Source organism: Salmo trutta, chromosome 23 (genome assembly GCF_901001165.1).
Source record: "Salmo trutta chromosome 23, fSalTru1.1, whole genome shotgun sequence".
NCBI classification, from domain to species: domain Eukaryota; kingdom Metazoa; phylum Chordata; class Actinopteri; order Salmoniformes; family Salmonidae; genus Salmo; species Salmo trutta.
This window is the reverse complement of record NC_042979.1, coordinates 39,232,292-39,252,966: the sequence shown is the minus strand read 5'-3', so window position 1 is coordinate 39,252,966 and position 20,675 is coordinate 39,232,292. Positions and strand designations below refer to the sequence as shown.

Below are 20,675 nucleotides of genomic sequence, written 5' to 3'. Positions count from 1 at the left end.
GTCCTCCTGTTATTTCTTTATTCATTTCTTATTTTTTTCAACCCTTCCATCCATCTATCCATCATCCTCCTCCCTTCCCTGACCATCCTTCTCTCTGTGCTTTCTCTCCCACTGTCTGTCTAGGCTGTTGGTGTGATATTGTCTGGTGTATTTGAGCGTGATCCTACCTGCATGATAAATATTATGGAAATGTGTCCCTCGCCGCTGCCAAGGTCACCACCCATTGTGCGTCTCACAATAGCCAGTGAGCGGCACTGATGTCATCTTGTCGGAATTTTCAATGGAGGGATTTGTTTAGACAAAGATATCCCACTAGAAGTTGCCGAGCATTTCAACGGACAGTTTTCTCTGTGGCCCCTGTAAGAGAGAGCCATGCGCTACTGACTCGGGGACATGCTCTTTTAATGCCTCCGCTACTGTGAAGCGTCTCAGAGATCATACTGACTCAGGATTCATCTCTAATGACTGTTTGTGCAATGTAGATCAAATCAAATCAAATTGTATTAGTCACATGCGCCAAATACAACAGGTGTAGTAGACCTTACAGTGAAATGCTTACTTACGAGCCCCTAACAAACAATGCAGTAAAATAAACAAATAAAATATATAACAAATCAGAATAAGAAATAAAAGTAACAAGCAATTAAAGAGCAGCAGTAAAATAACAATAGCTTGTTACTATATTCAGGGTACCAGTACAGAGTCAATGTGTGGGGGCGCCGGTTAGTCGAGGTAATTGAGGTAATATGTATTAAAGTGACTATGCATAGATGATAACAAGAGAGTGGCAGCGGAATAAAAGGGGGGGGGCAATGCAAATATTCTGGGTAGCCATTTGATTAGATGTTCAGGAGCCTTATGGACCCAGACTTGGTGCTCCGGTACCGCTTGCCGCGCGGTAGCAGAGAGAACAGTCTATGACTAGGGTGGCTGGAGTCTTTGACAATTTTTAGGGCCTTCCTCTGACACCGCCTGGCATAGAGGTCCTGGTGCTTTGTCCCAGTGATATACTGGGCTGTACGCACTACCCTCTGTAGTGCCTTGCGACCATGTTAGTTTGTTGGTGATGTGGACACCAAGGAACTTGAAGCTCTCAACCTGCTCCACTACAGCCCCGTCGATGACAATGGGGGCGTGCTTGGTCCTCTTTTTCCTGTAGTCAACAATCATCTCCTTTGTCTTGATCACGTTGAGAGAGATGTTGTTGTCCTGGCACCACATGGCCAGGTCTCTACCCTCCTCCCTATAGGCTGTCTCGTCGTTGTCGGTGATCAGGCCTACCACAGTTGTGTCATCGGCAAATTGAATGATGGTGTTGGGGTCGTGCCTGGCCGTGCAGTCATAAGTGAACAGGAAGTACAGGAGGAGACTGAGCACGCACCCCTAAGGGGCCCATGTGTTGAGGATCAGCGTGGCGGATGTGTTGTTACCTACCCTTACCACCTGGGGGCGGCCCGTCAAGAAGTCCAGGATCCAGTTGCAGAGGGGGGTGTTTAGTTCCAGGGTCCTTAGCTTAGTGATGAGCTTTGAGGGCACTATGGTGTTGGAACGCTGAGCTGCAGTCAATAAATAGCATTCTCACATAGGTGTTCCTTTTGTCCAGGTGGGAAAGGGCAGTGTGGAGTGCAATAGAGGTTGCATCATCCTCTGTGGATCTGTTAGGGAGGTATGCAAATTGGAGTGGGTCTAGGGTTTCTGGGATAATGGTGTTGATGTGAGCCATGACCAGCTTTTCAAAACACTTCATGGCTACAGACGTGAGTGCTATGGGTCGGTAGCATTCCATCTGGCCCTGCGGCCTTGTGAATGTTGACCTGTTTAAAGGTCTTACTCACATCGGCTGCGGAGAGCGTGATCACACAGTCTTCCGGAACAGCTGGTGCTCTTATGCATGTTTCAGTGTTATTTGCCTCGAAGCGAGCATATAAGTAGTTTAGCTCGTCTGGTAGGCTTGTGTTACTGGGCAGCTCTCGGCTGTGCTTCCCTTTAGTCTGTAATGGTTTGCAATGGTTTAAGAAAATGATAATGGAAGGGTGCGTAACTTTACATTATAAATGGCAGCAGAGTATTTTTCTCTCTGTTTTTATGCTAGTGTGTTTTGCGGTCACGGCCAGCCGTTAGATCTCTTCCTCTCATATGCAGACGTGCACGATGATTTATGTTCACACTCTTTTGTCTGTGCACTTGTGTGTGACACGCATCTGCACACTGCATATTGCACACATCACGCACGGCCCCTTCGTTTGATTTTACACTTTCATGTGGATGTTTTCTCCCGTTTCTCAATCCCAAGCGCCGGCTTTCTCTCCTTAATTACCGCATTTGCAGTCCTTGGAGACCCCCGTCTGCAGTCGGCGGCAAAGACCCCCCCCCCCCCCCCCCCCGTTCCATTCCCTTCTACCTCTTCTCAGCCAGCAGAAGTCCTATTACAACACACAGACCAAGGCCGTGAGTTTGTTTCCCTTTACAAAGAGTACAATTAAACACAGGCAGATGAAAAAGGACCAGGGAGGTCTCGCTGCGCCCGGGATACCTTTTTAAAAATGCAGATGGTCTTATCGACGGCTGTCTGTGTTCTTCGCCACTTTCTTCATCCTTTATCCGCTATGATTGGTCTGGACAGGGCTAATGGCTGGAGCTGCCTCAGCAGTTTGTGTCCTTTCATCTTTTTTTCCCTTTTTTTCTCTTCTGGTCAGGTGTTTTTTTGAGGTGTGTGTGTGAATAGTGTCTGAAGGCATGTGTCTGAATTCACTTATCATCCTTAGTACATGGGTTTTAATATTCTCTGCTCCCACTACTCAGAAAAAGTTATCTCAGTCAGTAATGAAAACCATCTCTGGAGTTTGCTAAATGGAGGCTTCTTCGTTTGCCCACTAATGGGAGCACTCCAAGTATGGTTAATTGAACGATAATAGGTGCTTTTACATGACTACAAGGATGGCTCATGAAACCGATTGGAAAAAACCACAAACCCATTTGAAGGTTTAACGTTTAGCACCAGACTTCACTTTCACCAGAAAATGATTGCTGAAGGTTTCCCCTCAATGTGAACATATGCTGAGACAAAGAAGAACATGTCTGGTATCATGGTGAGGTGGGAAGAATCTGTATTTAGACCAATACACCAAAGAACAGACATCTAAGAATGTCAGAATGTCCATAGACTAGGGCCGAAGCCGTGCTCAGTAAACTACATAACATCCAGATTTAGTCCTGCGTATGTTTATAGGTCTATTGAATAGTCAATAGGCAACAAATAGGCAACATTGTCCAGGCCTCTGCAGGAGAAGGGGTTACTGTCTGCCAGTGTTGGTCACTACCCTTGTAGTTCTCATCTGTCATTGCTAAGAGCCAGCCTACTGACGTTGGGGAGGAGGGACGGCTCAAGGTAAAGCTGCCTTGTGAGTTAAAGCTGACCCTGAGGCTCAGTCCCTCAGGGAGGCCTTGTGCAATATCCTGTTAGAGCGCCATGCAAATCTGCTCTGCTCTCCCCCCTGAGCAGGCGGCTGGCACCGGTGGACTCTCTCACACTTTCTCTCTCTCTCTCTCACACACACACACACACACCACACACACACACACACACTCTGTAGAGCTGATAGACTAAGCTAATGCCCCCCCCTCTCCCCTACACTCATTGTGCACAGTCCAAACACAAGTCGCCATTCAAATTAAGCTAGAAAACTTTAACAATTTTCCTTGAAAGGCCTCAAAACTTTGTTCACATCCTTTTTGCTTTGATAGCTTGCTAAAGCCTCTTTGTAGGCTGGTTGCCCTGTTGGTAATCTCGTTCCCAGACACGAAGAGTCTGGTGGACCAACACGTCAAACTTGGCCTTCATTAGCCAATACAGAAAGATTGGGAGAAACTCCTGACACATAGACATCAGAGCCCTGCACTGGCATGAATGTTCAGGCCCTACCCATGATGTCCAGGCCCTACCCATGATGTCCAGGCCCTACCCATGATGTCCAGGCCCTACCCATGATGTCCAGGCCCTACCCATGATGTTCAGGCCCTACCCATGATGTCCAGGCCCTACCCATGATGTCCAGGTCCCTACCCATGATGTCCAGGCCCTACCCATGATGTCCAGGCCCTACCCATGATGTCCAGGCCCTACCCATGATGTTCAGCCCTACCCATGATGTCCAGGCCCTACCCATGATGTCCAGGCCCTACCCATGATGTCCAGGCCCTACCCATGATGTCCAGGCCCTACCCATGATGTCCAGGCCCTACCCATGATGTCCAGGCCCTACCCATGATGTTCAGGCCCTACCCATGATGTTCAGGCCCTACCCAGGCCCAATTGCTTCTGCAAAATTTAAGGCCCTGCCTGAACCCGAAATCAGAAATAACTTATTCTGTTAGTATCCATTAGCTGCTTGTCTGTCTGTCCTTCCCTGTGCTGCTCTCGCTCTGCTTGTCTGAGTATCCATAGTAACACCTCTGCTTGCTGTTCTGCTCAATGACGAGACAGAGAGCAGTTAGCTGTTAGCTAGTTTTCATCACTCTAAACTCCGACAAAACTCAAGGAACATGATTATTTTCTGTCATATAATCTCGCCTGTGGACTCAGACAATGTTCTGGTCTTCTATTTGACAAGGATTATTTACCTTTATTTCAACAGAGAAGTCATATTGAGACTAAAGTCTCTTTTACAAATGAGCCCTGCACAATACAAAATAAGCACATCAATAGACAAGCACAGACCAACATAAATATAAACAAATTGTACAAAAATAATACACATTAACATACAAAACACAGTCAACTTAAAAAAACACATTATTCATTATAAAAAATCCTCTGTCAGCTGTCTGAACCGCCCTAGGGACACCAAAGCATTATTTGAAAATCATTCCAAACATAGGGTGCAAGGAAACCAGAGGCTTATTCACCTAACTCTGTAGACAGCAAGAAGTCTCTAGAGTTAACCAACCCTGTTATTTACCTAACTCTGTAGACAGCAAGGAGTCTCTAGAGTTAACCAACCCTGTTATTTACCTAACTCTGTAGACAGCAAGGAGTCTCTAGAGTTAACCAACCCTGTTATTTACCTAACTCTGTAGACAGCAAGGAGTCTCTAGAGTTAACCAACCCTGTTATTTACCTAACTCTGTAGACAGCAAGGAGTCTCTAGAGTTAACCAACCCTGTTATTAACCTAACTCTGTAGACAGCAAGGAGTCTCTAGAGTTAACCAACCCTGTTATTTACCTAACTCTGTAGACAGCAAGGAGACTCTAGAGTTAACCAACACTGTGAACAGGTTTGATAACTTGACATTTTAAATCTTAACAGTAGATTTAGGTAAGTCGGAAGCTTGTGGATCAGGGCTTTGTATACAAAAATAGCGTAATTATGTGATCTACGTGAATTCAAGGAGGTCCAGCCAACCTTTTGTGAATAATGCAGTCATGGCAACATGACACCATGATATGTGCTGCACAGCAGAGCACGAGGAAATGGCTCAGCTTCAAAATGTTAATGATCAATTTAGTGATGCCCTACCCGTACCCTAGTTATTGAAGAAAAACAGTAGCCAACTGGAGGACCTGTTTTCCCCTGTTCTGCTCAAGTGCACATGAAGTAAAGAGATAAAGTAAGGAAGCAGCCAACTCCAATACATCACAAACCTATCAACCTACTTTGAGTGCTTTGTCCCAGGTCAAAGGCTCTTTATCAGTTGCTAAAGCTTCTGTCTGAAAGCTGTCACCCTTTACAACCATGTACTGCAACCATACCAGATACTGTACATATGTGCACACCAATGCACAACTCATCCACTGATGCTCATTGGCCAACTATCAACGTCTATGAAAGTTACTACCCCAAAGCCTTCTCAGTGTAAAGCCCTCCTTCACTCGAGTATCGAAACCCACAACTGGTTTTGCTCAGGGATTTCGTGCACCATTAAATCACTCTTGACTGGGCATCATCTGTTCTCGCTTGAAAGAAAAAAGGCGGTTTCATTAGAGGTGAGGGATCTTTAAATGTAATTCTCCTCTTTTCCAAATAATCCAAACAACCATGCCACCACCACTCGTGTTTTTCCAAAGGGCTTGGTGTTCTCAGCCGTGCCATTAAACATGATGCGTTATTAAACGTAGTCTCTGGGAGCGAACGCCCATGACATCAGTTTTAGGTAGAGGATCAGGATCAACTCAAGCGTGTCGGTGCTTCTCGCCTATTTCAGGCTCTCAGTTGTTGTTCCTTGGAAACTTTCCCAACGTGTGGATTTTTTTCTTTCTGTGTTTTTGGTCGTATTAAAGCCACAAGGTCTGTGTCATTGTTTTTAGAGGCTGGCCAAGTGTGGGGAAAACCACCGCGGGTGTCTGGTGTTCTCTGCAGAAGCAGACGTAGACACACACACACGCCCCGCTGTGATTTCTTGCACAGATGTATTTTGAGGAGTAATGACGGGGTGAGACGAGAGGGTATACCACCTCCTTCACTCCCAAGACCCCTCTTCTGGCTTCCCAGAGGCCCCCCTCACCCCTCCCCTCGTCAGGGGGCCAGACTGCCGTCCTCATGGCAGGGGAGAGAGAGCCAGGATGGACGTGGTCCTGCGTTTGTCTTCTCCCGCTGTGCCAGCCGAAAGATGAGCCTCACTCCCTCCCTCCATCCCTCCATCCCTCCCTCCCTCCAAGGGTGTGTTTGGGAGGTGGTAGGGGGTGTTATGTAGTACAGTCTCTACGGTCATTGAAACTATAGGGGAGTTCCTCTCCAACATCTCCCCCCACCTCACCCCCAACCCTACTCAAGGCTGCTCAGAGGCCATGCCAGCTGCTACCGCTCGCTGCTGCACCTCGTTGAGACCTGTCGCCTGGCAACAGTCGCCAGGGTTGGGCAGGCCACGGCGGAGCTAAGGAGCACTCTGGGGATCCGTCACCATTCACCCCCCCCCCCCCAACACCACCCTGCTGACCCCCCCTCCCCCCCAGAGGACCGCAAGAGGAAGCACTCAACGAGGGGCAGGAAGTTTTATGCCACTCGAAAAAATAAATGGGCCCATTATATGTTTTCGTTTAGTATTTTTTGGCCTCCTGTCGTTTGCGAGCCGCAGTGTGGAGAGAAAGATCATTCATTGAGTATTTGAAATACCTGCAAAAATGTGTTGAAGGAGAAATATTATTTGTTTCAAATGTTTGACTCAGTAAATAACATCAGTCTGTGATGTTTTGCACCTTAGCTTGTCCTCCAGTTAAATTTGTGTAAGCTTTGTTCTGGCATCCTTGGTCACTCTTGCCTGGTAAATTTCAGGCAAAGTCATGAAGACAGTTGGTGTCTCAGGTGAAGATGCATGCCTTGCTACCTGCAGTAATAGGAACTACCATTTAAACCCAGTTCAGTTCAAGTGGGTATTTTATATCTTGTTTAGTTTCTTTCAAAGAAGTACAAATGGTTTTAACTTCTACTAGTTAAGTGCAAGCGGTGTTAGCCTCGCTATTTTGTCTCTGGATTTATTTAGTATTTCGCCCTCCCCCATCTCATCCGACCTAACCTCCAAAAATACAGGTATAATACAGTAAAGTATAATATAGAAAAAAAGAGAATATAGAAAAGCCTATCTGTACTATACCTGCACTCTCCTCTATCCTCCTCTAGACAGACCTAGTGATTTAAGTGGAGCTGCAGCAGGAGGGTTTGGGGAATTGTTACCTGTGTGCGAGCAAGGTCAGCAGTTCTCTGTTGACTCAATTTGTGGAGTCAACACAGCCTGGCTGCCTCCGAGTGCCCCGCTCCCAGAGCCCTGTGGGACTAGGCCCGGATCATTGGACAGATCCTCCCCACCTACGCCCTCCCTCCTCCCAGCACAGGCTATAGCCCCAACCAACCCTAGACCTCTTTATTTTGAGTATTAGGAAAGGAGAGGTGGGAATGCACAGAAAGAGCCATAAATCATACTGAAAGAAAGAGAGGAGAGTTACATTTTTTGTGTGTTTTTGGGGGGAGGCCGTAGAGGTTTTGCCTTTCGCCAGATTCTGACGTTAGTATGGTGGTCCTCACAGCTTGTGGGACATAGGTAGAGAAGGTGCCCGTACAATGCTATTATGGAGTTGATTATGAGAAAAGTGCCTAAGCAAAGAAGATGCAGATTGAAACTTTAGATGTTTGTCAGTCCCTTGTCGCCTTTAGGCCAGAGTTTGTCGGTCCCTTGTCGCCTTTAGGCCAGAGTTTGTCGGTCCCTTGTAGCAAGCAAGGAAGGAAGGAATGGATGGATGGAAAAGGTAAGGATGCATTTGAAAGTATTAAAGTATTCAAATACGCCCACACTCTTGTTCTTGGCATTGCCTTAAGTCTCAGTCATAAATACAATAGGAGTCTTGCAGGAAAGCCTTTCTTGCCATTCATTGTAATTCGTCGCCGCTACATGTTCCCATCCTCTAAGCCGGAAAAAAGCTGAAAGGGGTCAGGGACTCGGATTAGTTCTTGAGACCCCTCCTCCCAAAAAAGAACTACTCTGATCAAACAGAACAGTTTGACTTTAAAATCCTGTGAAATCAGGTAATAAGATTATAGGCCTCTCATCCTAAAGAACAACTCTGTCTTTCATACACGCACACACGTTTTATCTACATCATTAAAGTCAGAATTATTGTGGTTGCACAACTGTTGTGTTATTGCCGTTTGCACCTGTTTCAGGTGGGAGACATGACAAAGCTAAACATATAAAGAAATATGTATAAACATTAAGTTAAACCCTTTAATGAGGCGTTGTAAAATCTTTGACCAGTAGTGTAGTTGCTGTCACAAACTCCAAACTACACACCGTTGTCACTGAATAGTTGGATATTCATTTCTCACTGAGCAAAACATTTCTATATAATAAAGAATTCTTATAAATTCATTTTTTATCTCTAACCTTCATTTGACTTATTTTTCCCACCACCTGTTCTTGGTTGATTTGACCTGTTGACCTCAAACTTTGTTTTCATGTGGTAAGTTGTTGCGTTCTAGTGTCACAGCAGGTATTGGTAAGAGACCTAACAGACTTTTGTGAAAGAGGAATTTAGTAAATCCTTACATCAATAAAGTGTGTGAGGAGGTCTGTGGCGTTCATTACATTTTGTCAGCCGGTTATTGCCATGCAAAAGACTGCCGGTCTCACGGTAATTGACCGTTAATTAACATAAACACGTTTAGCATCTCCAGGCCTCCAACATCTACATGTAAAAAAGTATAATGAATCAATTTAATGTACACCATCACAATAAATCCATTATTTATTTTAGGCAGGTCTAAAGAAAAATATATGAAGAAAATGTATTTCAGATGAACAGAATATGAGTTGGCCTACTGTATGTTATCTGGTTTTGCTCCATGCCATAGGCTGTAGGCTTGTTAATTTAGCAGACAACATATGCTCATAAGTCTCGTGCCATTATTTTATATTATATGATTTTATAGTAAGAAGAATATAATTAAACTTAGCGAGTGCGCATATGAAGTGGCTATGTTGAGTGCAAATGTGATCATTTGAAACAGGTCCTATATGCTAGATTTAGAGTTATTTGAAACTTTAGTAGTGAATGATACAAACCTTAGAATGTCTGCATGATAGGATATTGATGATTTGAGGAAGTTGCAAAAAAAGCTTGCGTTTCCTTGCCTCAGGTTGCACATGCAGTTCTCTCATCAAGGGATCATATTTTCACCCATCAGACTATTCTCAATTGAATGTTGTCTTTACTGATATGTAAATGAGTTTTGATTTAGAATGGCCCGTTATTAAATAGGCAGGAACAGGGGGAGGACCAGGGGCAGGAACGGGGGAGGGGAAGAAAGACATGTCATCAGTATGCACTCCAATAGCAAATGGAGGCTACTTTCCCACCGGTACATTTTTCAATCATGCCGGTTTTATAGCAGAGCATGTTCTTAATATGAACAGCTGAGAAATACATATAGTAGCAGCTGGGATCCTCCTCTTTTTAGTAGCTGGGCTTATAAAAATACTTATTTAACTTTCAATCCACGCATCAACCACTGTTAGAGGAGCATGCAGCCTCTCGCTGCCCGACGGGATATTCTGCCCAAACTCTGTATGCCCTGGGCCCTCCAGCCCTGTTCCTGCAGCCACCCACTGCTTCATTTTGGAGTTTAGGCTAGACCAATTATGTACCAAATACATCTTAAATCAGTTTTTTAAATGTTTTTCTGCCTTGCATAATATGCACTAGGCTATGTAATTATATAACGGCACAATCATTATTTTATGTCCATGATACTGTTTTGATAATAAGTATTTGATGTTGTTAGAGGGACAGTAGAGCCCTGAGTACCACACTATTAGCGACCTGATGGTCCTTGGTGAGTTGGGTACTACCAACGCATGACCAGAGTGCATGAAAGGAGATTACAGTGACTCAACAGTGGTGTAATTTTACTGCGGTCATGACTGCCGGTATGGCGGTAATACGGTCACCGCAACAGCCCTAAGTTTGAGTGTGTGTGTTGTAGATGAAGTCCACATGGAGTAGATTTGTGTGCAGAGCCCTTCAGGAGGTCCTCTCTCAGAAACTTTGGCCTCCATGGCCTGTGAAGTGACAGAGTGAGTCAATTTCTCTCTCCATCTCGCTCTTCTTTTTCTGTCTTTTTCTCTCACTTTTTCTTCTACTTCAGCTCAGCTCACCATGCCATCCCCTCCAGTTGATATCATCCATGGCCTTTTGTGTGTTGGTGTGTGTGTGCAAAAACCTGCCTTGCTAAGAAATTCAAAAATTACAACCAACTAAGCTGTCTTAGTTCAGCATCAGTGTTCACTGTTGTAGTGAATTCTATTCTACTGTATTAGGTTGTGCTTAATATTGTATAATCAAACAAATACAGTATCTCACGTTCATTGGCTTGGAGCTAACCTGGCTGGCAGCTTGTGGTGGACTAAAAGAAAACAACACATCTATTTTGGCACTGCAAAAGGTCAAAAGTTGTCATGGTCATTAGCCAAGCAAAAACTCCCACAGTCCTGTTTGATGCTCTGCCTCTGTCGGAGGTGAAGAGACGTGCTCAGTGAGCCGAGCAGAGAAACAGTACCTCAGTGTACTGTCTTATGAAGCCTTTTATTTCAATGGGGTTTTCACTGAATTGTTTGTCAAAGACCAAGTTTGTTGTATGTTTCACTTTGACAAGTATAACGCTATCTGGAGTAACTCTTGATTACAGGAAAGACAAATAATATTATACAGTGATGCTAATGTTGTGAGGATGAAAGCACCATTTGCTAGTGTTCAATTAATCATTTTGTATATTGAATTTGTCAACTGTCTGACAAACACTCACATTGGCCCTTACATTACCAGCGACATTATCTGCTCTTCACGACCTAAGACAATCCACCATTTAGAATTAGCATTAGCAACCACATCAGCCCTGTTGTTGGCCATCCCAGCTATAACCCTCTCATTAATCAACAACACAGTTAGCCTGGAGAGTGCCGCTCAGTCTTCATATCTGCCTGCTTATAAAGCTGCTACAGACAGTTAGCCTGGAGAGTGCCGCTCAGTCTTCCTATCTGCCTGCTTATAAAGCTGCTACAGACAGTTAGCCTGGAGAGTGCCGCTCAGTCTTCATATCTGCCTGCTTATAAAGCTGCTACAGACAGTTAGCCTGGAGAGTGCCGCTCAGTCTTCATATCTGCCTGCTTATAAAGCTGCTACAGACAGTTAGCCTGGAGAGTGCCGCTCAGTCTTCATATCTGCCTGCTTATAAAGCTGCTACAGACAGTTAGCCTGGAGAGTGCCGCTCAGTCTTCATATCTGCCTGCTTATAAAGCTGCTACAGACAGTTAGCCTGGAGAGTGCTGCTCAGTCTTCATATCTGCCTGCTTATAAAGCTGCTACAGACAGTTAGCCTGGAGAGTGCCGCTCAGTCTTCCTATCTGCCTGCTTATAAAGCTGCTACAGACCGGGGGGTGCCATGTCGTACCCATGCACAGGACTTACACCTGAGATGCAGCTATGCCCATGCAGCTGGCAGACTGACCGCCCCCCCCCCCCCCCCCCCCCCCCCCCCAGATGGGCAGACTGGCAGGCGGGTTAGACTGGTAGGGCGGGCAGGTAGCCAAGTGCACAGATGTACATCAGCATCCCGGCAGATATTGTAGACATCGGTCTGAGTTGGAATTACCTCTGACAGTCTGACTCTTCTGCTCTGTTGTAGCGACAGTCAAGCAGGGACACCATGGTAATGTCATTTAGAGCTGTGTCATAGGCTTGGGCCTTTCGTTGATGTGTCACCAAATACAAGGATAGTAGAGGCTTATTTTAGTTTGCCTACTGGTCTTTTCTTTAGAGGATGTCGTGACTGATTCTAGCGACATATTTTAGGATGACATACTTATCAAGTGTACCAAACAGTCAAACTCTCCATCTTTCAGAGAGTTTGGGAAGGCCGTTTCTTTGAATTAAGTGTCTCTGGATTGGAAGAATTAGTGGTGGTGTAAGGGATTTTTAGCTTTGGCAGATGCTGGGACCTCAATGTCCTAAGCAGATCCCTGATGTTTCCAGTAATGTAGCCTGGAAGTCTAGTGGCTGTGGTTAGTCCTGCAGACAGAGGTGGAACCCAGTCAGCCCCCTCAGGGGTGAGGGTTTTGGGTTGAGCCTTTAGGGAGACAGTTTTGCATTGTTGTCTTTGATTCAGTGAACTTGACAGATTTTCCGCTTGTGCAGCTGCCAAAACAAAACAAAAATCACAACCATCAATTGAAATACAAGAATTAGCAGTCATTTGATGGACAGCACCTTCCGCGGATCGGTAGAAAGCGGATGTTTACAGATTTCAGTGATACAGTATTTTCAACCTAACTTCCGTTTACCCTGAAAAACAAATATGGGACTCCGCTCAGGAGTCTTTTTACACCTGCTATGTTATTTTAGATGGACAAAATGACCCCCCCCATTCTCATCCCTTAGGCTAGACTTCAACATGCGCTCCAGTTGGAGGTTAAGCAAGACAGCTTAGTCCCCCCACACCCCCATCTCCCCCCAACTGAGAAAAGTGGATCATCAAATACACTCTTTTACTTCCTTTTTTTTTTCTTTTTCTCAGCTCTCCTTTTCCGGAGAAAGGGAGGAAAAGGGTGGATGGGTTGGTGGTGGTGGGGGGAAGGAGGGATAGGGGGTAGTAACACCTCCCTCTCTGGCCCCTAATCAGCCAGGCAGCCTCAGCTGCCCTCCTCCGATCCCCTGCCAGGGTCCCTATCATCCTCTGATCAAATATTAATGTGCTCTACTCGGCCTGCTCACTAATCCAAAGCCAATTAATATTATCTGTCAATTATTTACAGATCCGGAGGTGCGGAGGCGATTCCCCGAGGACTACATCGACCAGGTTTGGAATGCATAATTAACTTCCTCTTTTCTATCTCTCTCTCTCTCATTTTTCTCTCTTCTTCTCTCACCCTCCCCCCCTCTCTTTCTTCGCCACTATTTATTTATTCGTTTCTTTTGCTTTTTTCAGCCCCCTTTATCTTGATAGTTTTCTTTTTCCTGGTGTCGCCTATTTTGACTCTTGCTCTTTGATGTCGCCTGTCTCTCTCTTTTTGTGTGGGTGCGTATTGGCCCCTTTTATTTTAAACGCTTGCCATTTATGGGGTCTTTTTTTATGGGCGCAAGGGGGAGATGGGACCGGTTGGTGTGTTTGACCCCGTCTCGCTCGCTGTGTGTGTGTGCGTGCGTGCGTGTGTGCGTGCGACCAGAAGTCCCCACAGTAAAACAAGGAAAGTCGGACAAGTGTGGACATTTCGCCGATCCCAACAAGGAAAAAGGCAATTTTAGGTTTACAATTATGGTTGGGATTAAAAGATAGGGGTTAGTTTTATGATTAGGGGTTTGGGATTAGGGTTAAGGGAAATAGGAATTTGAATGGGAATAAATAGTTTGTTCCCCACAAGGATAGTAAAAGGTGTGTGTGTGTAAGTACAGTAGATGTGTCTGTCTTCGCTACTATAAAGGACACTACTATTGTCTGTGTACCGGGCAATGCAGACACATGCAGCTTCAGAAATTCATTGTAGCTCCCAAGATTTGAAAAAGGCTAAAGAAATAATATGAATGCAGAGTTGTTTATATATTTATTTTCCAGAAACTTGATACAAACTTGACAAACAAACTTTCTTTGTGTTTGAGAAATTGCAATTTCTTTTTGAAAGAGAAGAGAACTTTCTTGGTTTGTTGCTTTCTTGGTTTATTTGTTTGAGAGCAGTGAGAATCCCCCCGCTTTGTCTTTCTTCAGACAAAAAGACGTCTTTGTTGTTTGCGGCGTCTCTCCTGGCTCTGTGGATTCGTTTGCGACTTTGCAGAGCGACGAGAGAGTGGGTGTCGAGCTCTTCTCCGTTGACTAATTGCGCCGTCAGTCACCATAGCCATATGCTTCCTTGATATTGCTAGCATATCTCTGACACCTCTGCATACACAGTGTATATTCACACAAAAACACAAACCAAAACTATTCTGTAGACATTTTGTCGTTTGTTTATTACACAAAGGAGTACATGGCGTTGCCGTTGAAAAGGTACTTTTGATTAGAAGTAGGAGGGTGCATGTTTCCTCTAATTTTTCTTCCTCCTTTCATCTCTCGAGCATCCAGGGTCGTGTTAAATCAATGGCGTATTGACCTGGATCCTACGTGTGTTACCATAGAGCCGTGCCCATAGAATCCTCCGAGGTAGCAACTGGAACTCATTGTCCTGCATGCTCTTCAAAGAGACAGAATGCCAAACATGAATTCAGGTTGCCCCGTTAGTCGAAAAAACAACAACATTCTATTAACCATGCGGGACACACACACATGCACAAACGCACACTTGCACGCATGTACACTCACACACACACACACACACTAATCACGTAGCCTTGTTTATTCCAAGCGAAGCAACCTCCCCCCGCCCGTCTCTCTCTCTCTCTCGTTCTCTCGTTCTGTTTCCTTCTTGTGCAATTATTTGATGCAGAAGAAAAGCCACATCCTTTGTTGCTAATGGATGTTTCATCCCGGGCCACCTTTGTTCCATACAGTAAAGAATCTGTCTCGAATTACGGAGCCTACGTTGCTCTAGGAACGAGAATGGGAAAGAGAGACAGAGATGAAGAGAAAGAGCGAGGAAGAAAAATAGAACGAGAAGTAGAGTTTAAGAATATTGGATAGAGAGGAAAGATGATAGGTAGTGAAAAATTGATAATGATAGCCGACCCTTTGGCTTCCCTTGAGCCGCGATGCCACGCTCCTTCACCCATCCCCCTCTTTGTAGTTCACAGAATGATGGAGGAGCAAGGCCCAAGAGAGAAGAAGAGAGTGAAAAAGAGAGGGAGAAGATGAAAGATGGCTGGAAACAAAAGAGGGTAGCTGGTACCAGTCCCAGTCTCATTCTCATCTGTGGGTTCTTAATGATGTTCCCCCCCAAACACACCGCACCCTGCCCAATGGCCAACCCAGTAGCTCCCTTACATCTCTCTAGTCGGCAACAGTATGGCGTCAGTCAACTCTCAGCTGGAGCCTCTAGGACAACAGGGTAGATCTGAAACAGCACCCTATTCCCTTTATACTGTAGTGCAGCGTTTCCCAAACTCGGTTCCTTGGGTCCCCCTGGGTGCACGTTTAGTTTTTTGCTCTAGCACTACACATCTGATTCAAATAACCAACTCATCATCAAGCTTTGATGATTTGAATCAGCTGTGTAGTGCTAGGGCACCTCTTTTAGCCAGAACCCTATGTGGTATATCAGAGGCAGCCGTAGATAGTGGGTCGTGGGTTTTACTCATCAGGCATCATCTGAAGGCTTGTGTTTAATGTTAACCAAACGTTCATTTGATTTGATTTGTGTTCGGTTTGCGCACTTGGAAACTCCTATACAAGGTGTAGGAATAACTACCCTGGACTATTATTCAGACACACAAGCGTATTTGTTTCTGAAGAGGAGGAATAGTTGCTTGTCATTATCTTGTTCGTCCTTTCTCTCTGCCGCTGATAGATCTCGCCGTTTGCGCCGGGGAATGTAATCGGAAACGTAAATAAGCCGTTTGATAGAAAGTGACGGAATAACGAGCGGAATCTCCCTCGCTTCTATCTCCTCTCTCTCTCCAATCGCTCCCTCGCTCATAATTAAAACAAAGCTTTCGCCCCGAGTCTCTTCTCTCCTCTCTCTCACTCGTTTTCTCCATCTCCATCCTCTGACACAGCCACATCGCATTGACACATAAGCTTTGAATCCTTTAAATTAGGCAGCTGCTGCATGTTTTCCTTAACTTAATGCGACAAGGTACTTTTTTCCCCGTAATGGAGAGAAATCGTTTTTTGAAGTTGGGCTGGCTTTGATGTAGCGTGCCGCTAGAGCATTTTAACTTCTCCGGCATAGGGAGAAGAATCGAGGCGCTTTTAACAAGGGAATATTCAAATTTTGTGACCTTCTACCAAAAGAAGTAGAAAGGGAAACGGAGGGAGAGAAAGCGGGGGTGTTGAATATTCACATTTGCACACACACACTACATGTGTAGGATCTTCATTTGATCACTCTTTTGTTGCTGAAAATGTTCCTGCACAGCAGGAAATGCAAATGTGTAGTGCATTCAAGGCTTCTAAAGTTTGTAATTTCCACTTTAAAATGCCAGACTTAATTTGCCCTAAAGAAAAATGTTTCAACCCATACAAAAAATGCCCATTAATTATATTCCACATAATAATTCACATTTCCTGTTGCTGCAGGATTATTTTCCTGCTGTAGCAAACTGGCTCAAATTAAGATCCTACATCTGTAACACACAAACTGCGGGAAGTAACCAACCACCAATAATGACCTCTGATCTCCATGACAACCTCACCCGGAGACCTTGGTGACACTGGCACATAATCTATCAACAACCGGCGATAGTGATTAAAAGGTCTTATCTAGAGGCATTAGATGTCTACATTAGGCTAAGTCGTCTCTTTCAGAAGAAAAATGTGTGCGTAGATAAAATTAACTCACCACCATATCACCAACTCCGGCAAAGTGTCAAGCTCGTGAAATAGGCTAGATTTGTGGTGTAGGATTACATTTCCCAAAGACCTGACCTCAGGTCAGTGTTACATCTTATTCCCTACACATTAAGCCTTCAGGTAAGGTAACGTTAGCTGAACCTCTACCTGACGCCAGATTTGCAGAGTGCAGCTTAATCCCATCTACTAGTAAACCCATCATTACCCCGTGTGGGAAAAATATGGCTGCTTATTGTGTCTTCATCCTGAAGGGAGATAATTGTGATGTGGTTTTCCCAGTGCTTGTCTGACGGTCTGGGGTGTATCTCTTAATTGCGGCTCACCTTAGCGTGGCTTGGCGTCGGCTCCTGGGGACACCTGGCTGCACATATGGCATCAGTTACCGACGTAGGTGAAGGCAACCGTTAAGCATCTGGAGCAGGGGAGGGAGGTATTGGAGGGAGAGAGAGAGAGAGCGAGCGAGTAGATGAAAACATAGAAAACACGGCTGTCTGAGAAATGGAAGTGTTCCAAGAATTGGGTGGTGTTAAGGCAGGAGGTTCAAATGTGAAGATGTGCAAAGTGAGTTGGTGGACAAAATGCGAAACTCCCCTCAGTGGAAAGATGACACTGCATGCATAAAGAGAGAGACAGGGAGAGTGACAGGGAGGGAGACAGGGAGGGAGACAGGGAGGGAGACAGGGAGAGTGACAGGGAGAGCGACAGACGGAGACAGGGACAGCGACAGACGGAGACAGGGAGAGCGACAGACGGAGACAGGGAGAGCGACAGACGGAGACAGGGAGAGCGACAGACGGAGACAGGGAGAGCGACAGACGGAGACAGGGAGAGCGACAGACGGAGACAGGGAGAGCGACAGACGGAGACAGGGAGAGCGACAGACGGAGACGGAGAGCGACAGACGGAGACGGAGAGCGACAGACGGAGACAGGGAGAGCGACAGACGGAGACAGGGAGAGCGACAGACGGAGACAGGGAGAGCGACAGACGGAGACAGGGAGAGCGACAGACGGAGACAGGGAGAGCGACAGACGGAGACAGGGAGAGGGACAGACGGAGACAGGGAGAGGGACAGACGGAGACAGGGAGCGCGACAGACGGAGACAGGGAGCGCGACAGACGGAGACAGGGAGCGCGACAGACGGAGACAGGGAGCGCGACAGACGGAGACGGGGAGAGTGACGGAGAGCGACAGACGGAGACGGGGAGAGTGACAGGGAGAGCGACAGACGGAGACGGGGAGAGTGACAGGGAGAGCGACAGACGGAGACGGGGAGAGTGACAGGGAGAGCGACAGACGGAGACGGGGAGAGTGACAGGGAGAGCGACAGACGGAGACGGGGAGAGTGACAGGGAGAGCGACAGACGGAGACGGGGAGAGTGACAGGGAGAGCGACAGACGGAGACGGGGAGAGTGACAGGGAGAGCGACAGACGGAGACGGGGAGAGTGACAGGGAGAGCGACAGACGGAGACGGGGCGAGTGACAGGGAGAGCGACAGACGGAGACGGGGCGAGTGACAGGGAGAGCGACAGACGGAGACGGGGAGAGTGACAGGGAGAGCGACAGGCGGAGACGGGGAGAGTGACAGAGAGCGCGACAGACTGAGACGGGGAGAGCGACAGACGGAGACAGGGAGCGCGACAGACGGAGACAGGGAGCGCGACAGACGGAGACAGGGAGAGCGACAGACGGAGACAGGGAGAGCGACAGACGGAGACAGGGAGAGCGACAGACGGAGACAGGGAGAGCGACAGACGGAGAGATGGAGCGCGACAGACGGAGAGATGGAGCGCGACAGACGGAGACGGGGAGAACGACAGACGGAGACAGGGAGCGCGACAGACGGAGACAGGGAGAGTGACAGGGAGAGCGACAGACGGGGAGAGTGACAGGGAGAGCGACAGGCGGAGACAGGGAGAGTGACAGAGAGCGCGACAGACTGAGACAGGGAGAGCGACAGACGGAGACAGGGAGCGCGACAGACGGAGACAGGGAGCGCGACAGACGGAGACAGGGAGAGCAACAGACGGAGACAGGGAGAGCGACAGACGGAGACAGGGAGAGCGACAGACGGAGACAGGGAGAGCGACAGACGGAGAGATGGAGCGCGACAGACGGAGAGATGGAGCGCGACAGACGGAGACGGGGAGAACGACAGACGGAGACAGGGAGCGCGACAGACGGAGACAGGGAGAGTGACAGGGAGAGCGACAGACGGAGACGGGGAGAGTGACAGGGAGAGTGACAGACGGAGACGGGGAGAGTGACAGGAAGAGCGACAGACGGAGACAGGGAGAGTGACAGGGAGAGCGACAGACGGAGACGGGGAGAGTGACAGGGAGAGCGACAGACGGAGACGGGGAGAGTGACAGGGAGAGCGACAGACGGAGACGGGGAGAGTGACAGGGAGAGCGACAGGTGGAGACAGGGAGAGTGACAGAGAGCGCGACAGACTGAGACAGGGAGAGCGACAGACGGAGACAGGGAGCGCGACAGACGGAGACAGGGAGCGCGACAGACGGAGACAGGGAGAGCGACAGACGGAGACAGGGAGAGCGACAGACGGAGACAGGGAGAGCGACAGACGGAGACAGGGAGAGCGACAGACGGAGAGATGGAGCGCGACAGACGGAGAGATGGAGCGCGACAGACGGAGACGGGGAGAACGACAGACGGAGAAGGGGAGCGCGACAGACGGAGAAAGGGAGCGCGACAGACGGAGACAGGGAGAGTGACAGACGGAGACAGGGAGCGCGACAGACGGAGACAGGGAGCGCGACAGACGGAGACAGGGAGAGCGACAGACGGAGACAGGGAGCGCGACAGACGGAGACAGGGAGAGCGACAGACGGAGACAGGGAGCGCGACAGACGGAGACAGGGAGCGCGACAGACGGAGACAGGGAGCGCGACAGACGGAGACAGGGAGAGCGACAGACGGAGACAGGGAGCGCGACAGACGGAGACAGGGAGAGCGACAGACGGAGACAGGGAGCGCGACAGACGGAGACAGGGAGCGCGACAGACGGAGACAGGGAGCGCGACAGACGGAGACAGGGAGCGCGACAGACGGAGACAGGGAGCGCGACAGACGGAGACAGGGAGCGCGACAGACGGAGACAGGGAGCGCGACAGACGGAGACAGGGAGCGCGACAGACGGAGACAGGGAGCGCGACAGACGGAGACAGGGAGAGCGACAGACGGAGACAGGGAGCGCGACAGACGGAGACAGGGAGCGCGACAGACGGAGACAGGGAGCGCGACAGACGGAGACAGGGAGCGCGACAGACGGAGACAGGGAGCGCGACAGACGGAGACAAGGAGAGCGACAGACGGAGACAGGGAGAGCGACAGACGGAGAGATGGAACGCGACAGACGGGAGACAGGGAGCGCGACACGGAGAGCGACACCCAGTAACTGTTCTTCCTCATTTGACTTCCAACAGCAAACAAACAATGAAACAGAATGCTTCCTGCCCATTAACCCTCCGCCGCTACTTCTGAACCTGGCCTGTGAAAGTGGCTTTACTGGGGGACACTGACAACGATTTATCAACCTTCGCCCTGCCTCTGGAGGAAGGTGGGGCAAGTGGTTGTTTTCAGATACATTTGCCTAGCCTTCTGTGAGACTGAAATACAAATTAGGGCCTTAAAATGGAGTCTTACGAGATTTGCAAACTGGAGGCCAGTCACAC

General features: G+C 47.7%; 1 protein-coding gene across 5 annotated transcripts in view; it reads left to right on the top strand.

Annotated features, from left to right (window-relative positions):
• The window catches only part of dennd1a (DENN/MADD domain containing 1A), a 145,718-nt gene that overhangs the window by 18,809 nt on the left and 106,234 nt on the right, over nt 1–20,675 (top strand). For all 5 annotated transcript variants that reach the window (XM_029710252.1, XM_029710254.1, XM_029710251.1 and 2 more), the window contains exon 3: nt 13,295–13,338. In XM_029710252.1, coding sequence (XP_029566112.1) covers nt 13,295–13,338 — 44 coding nt within the window. The remainder of the gene's footprint in view (nt 1–13,294; nt 13,339–20,675) is intronic.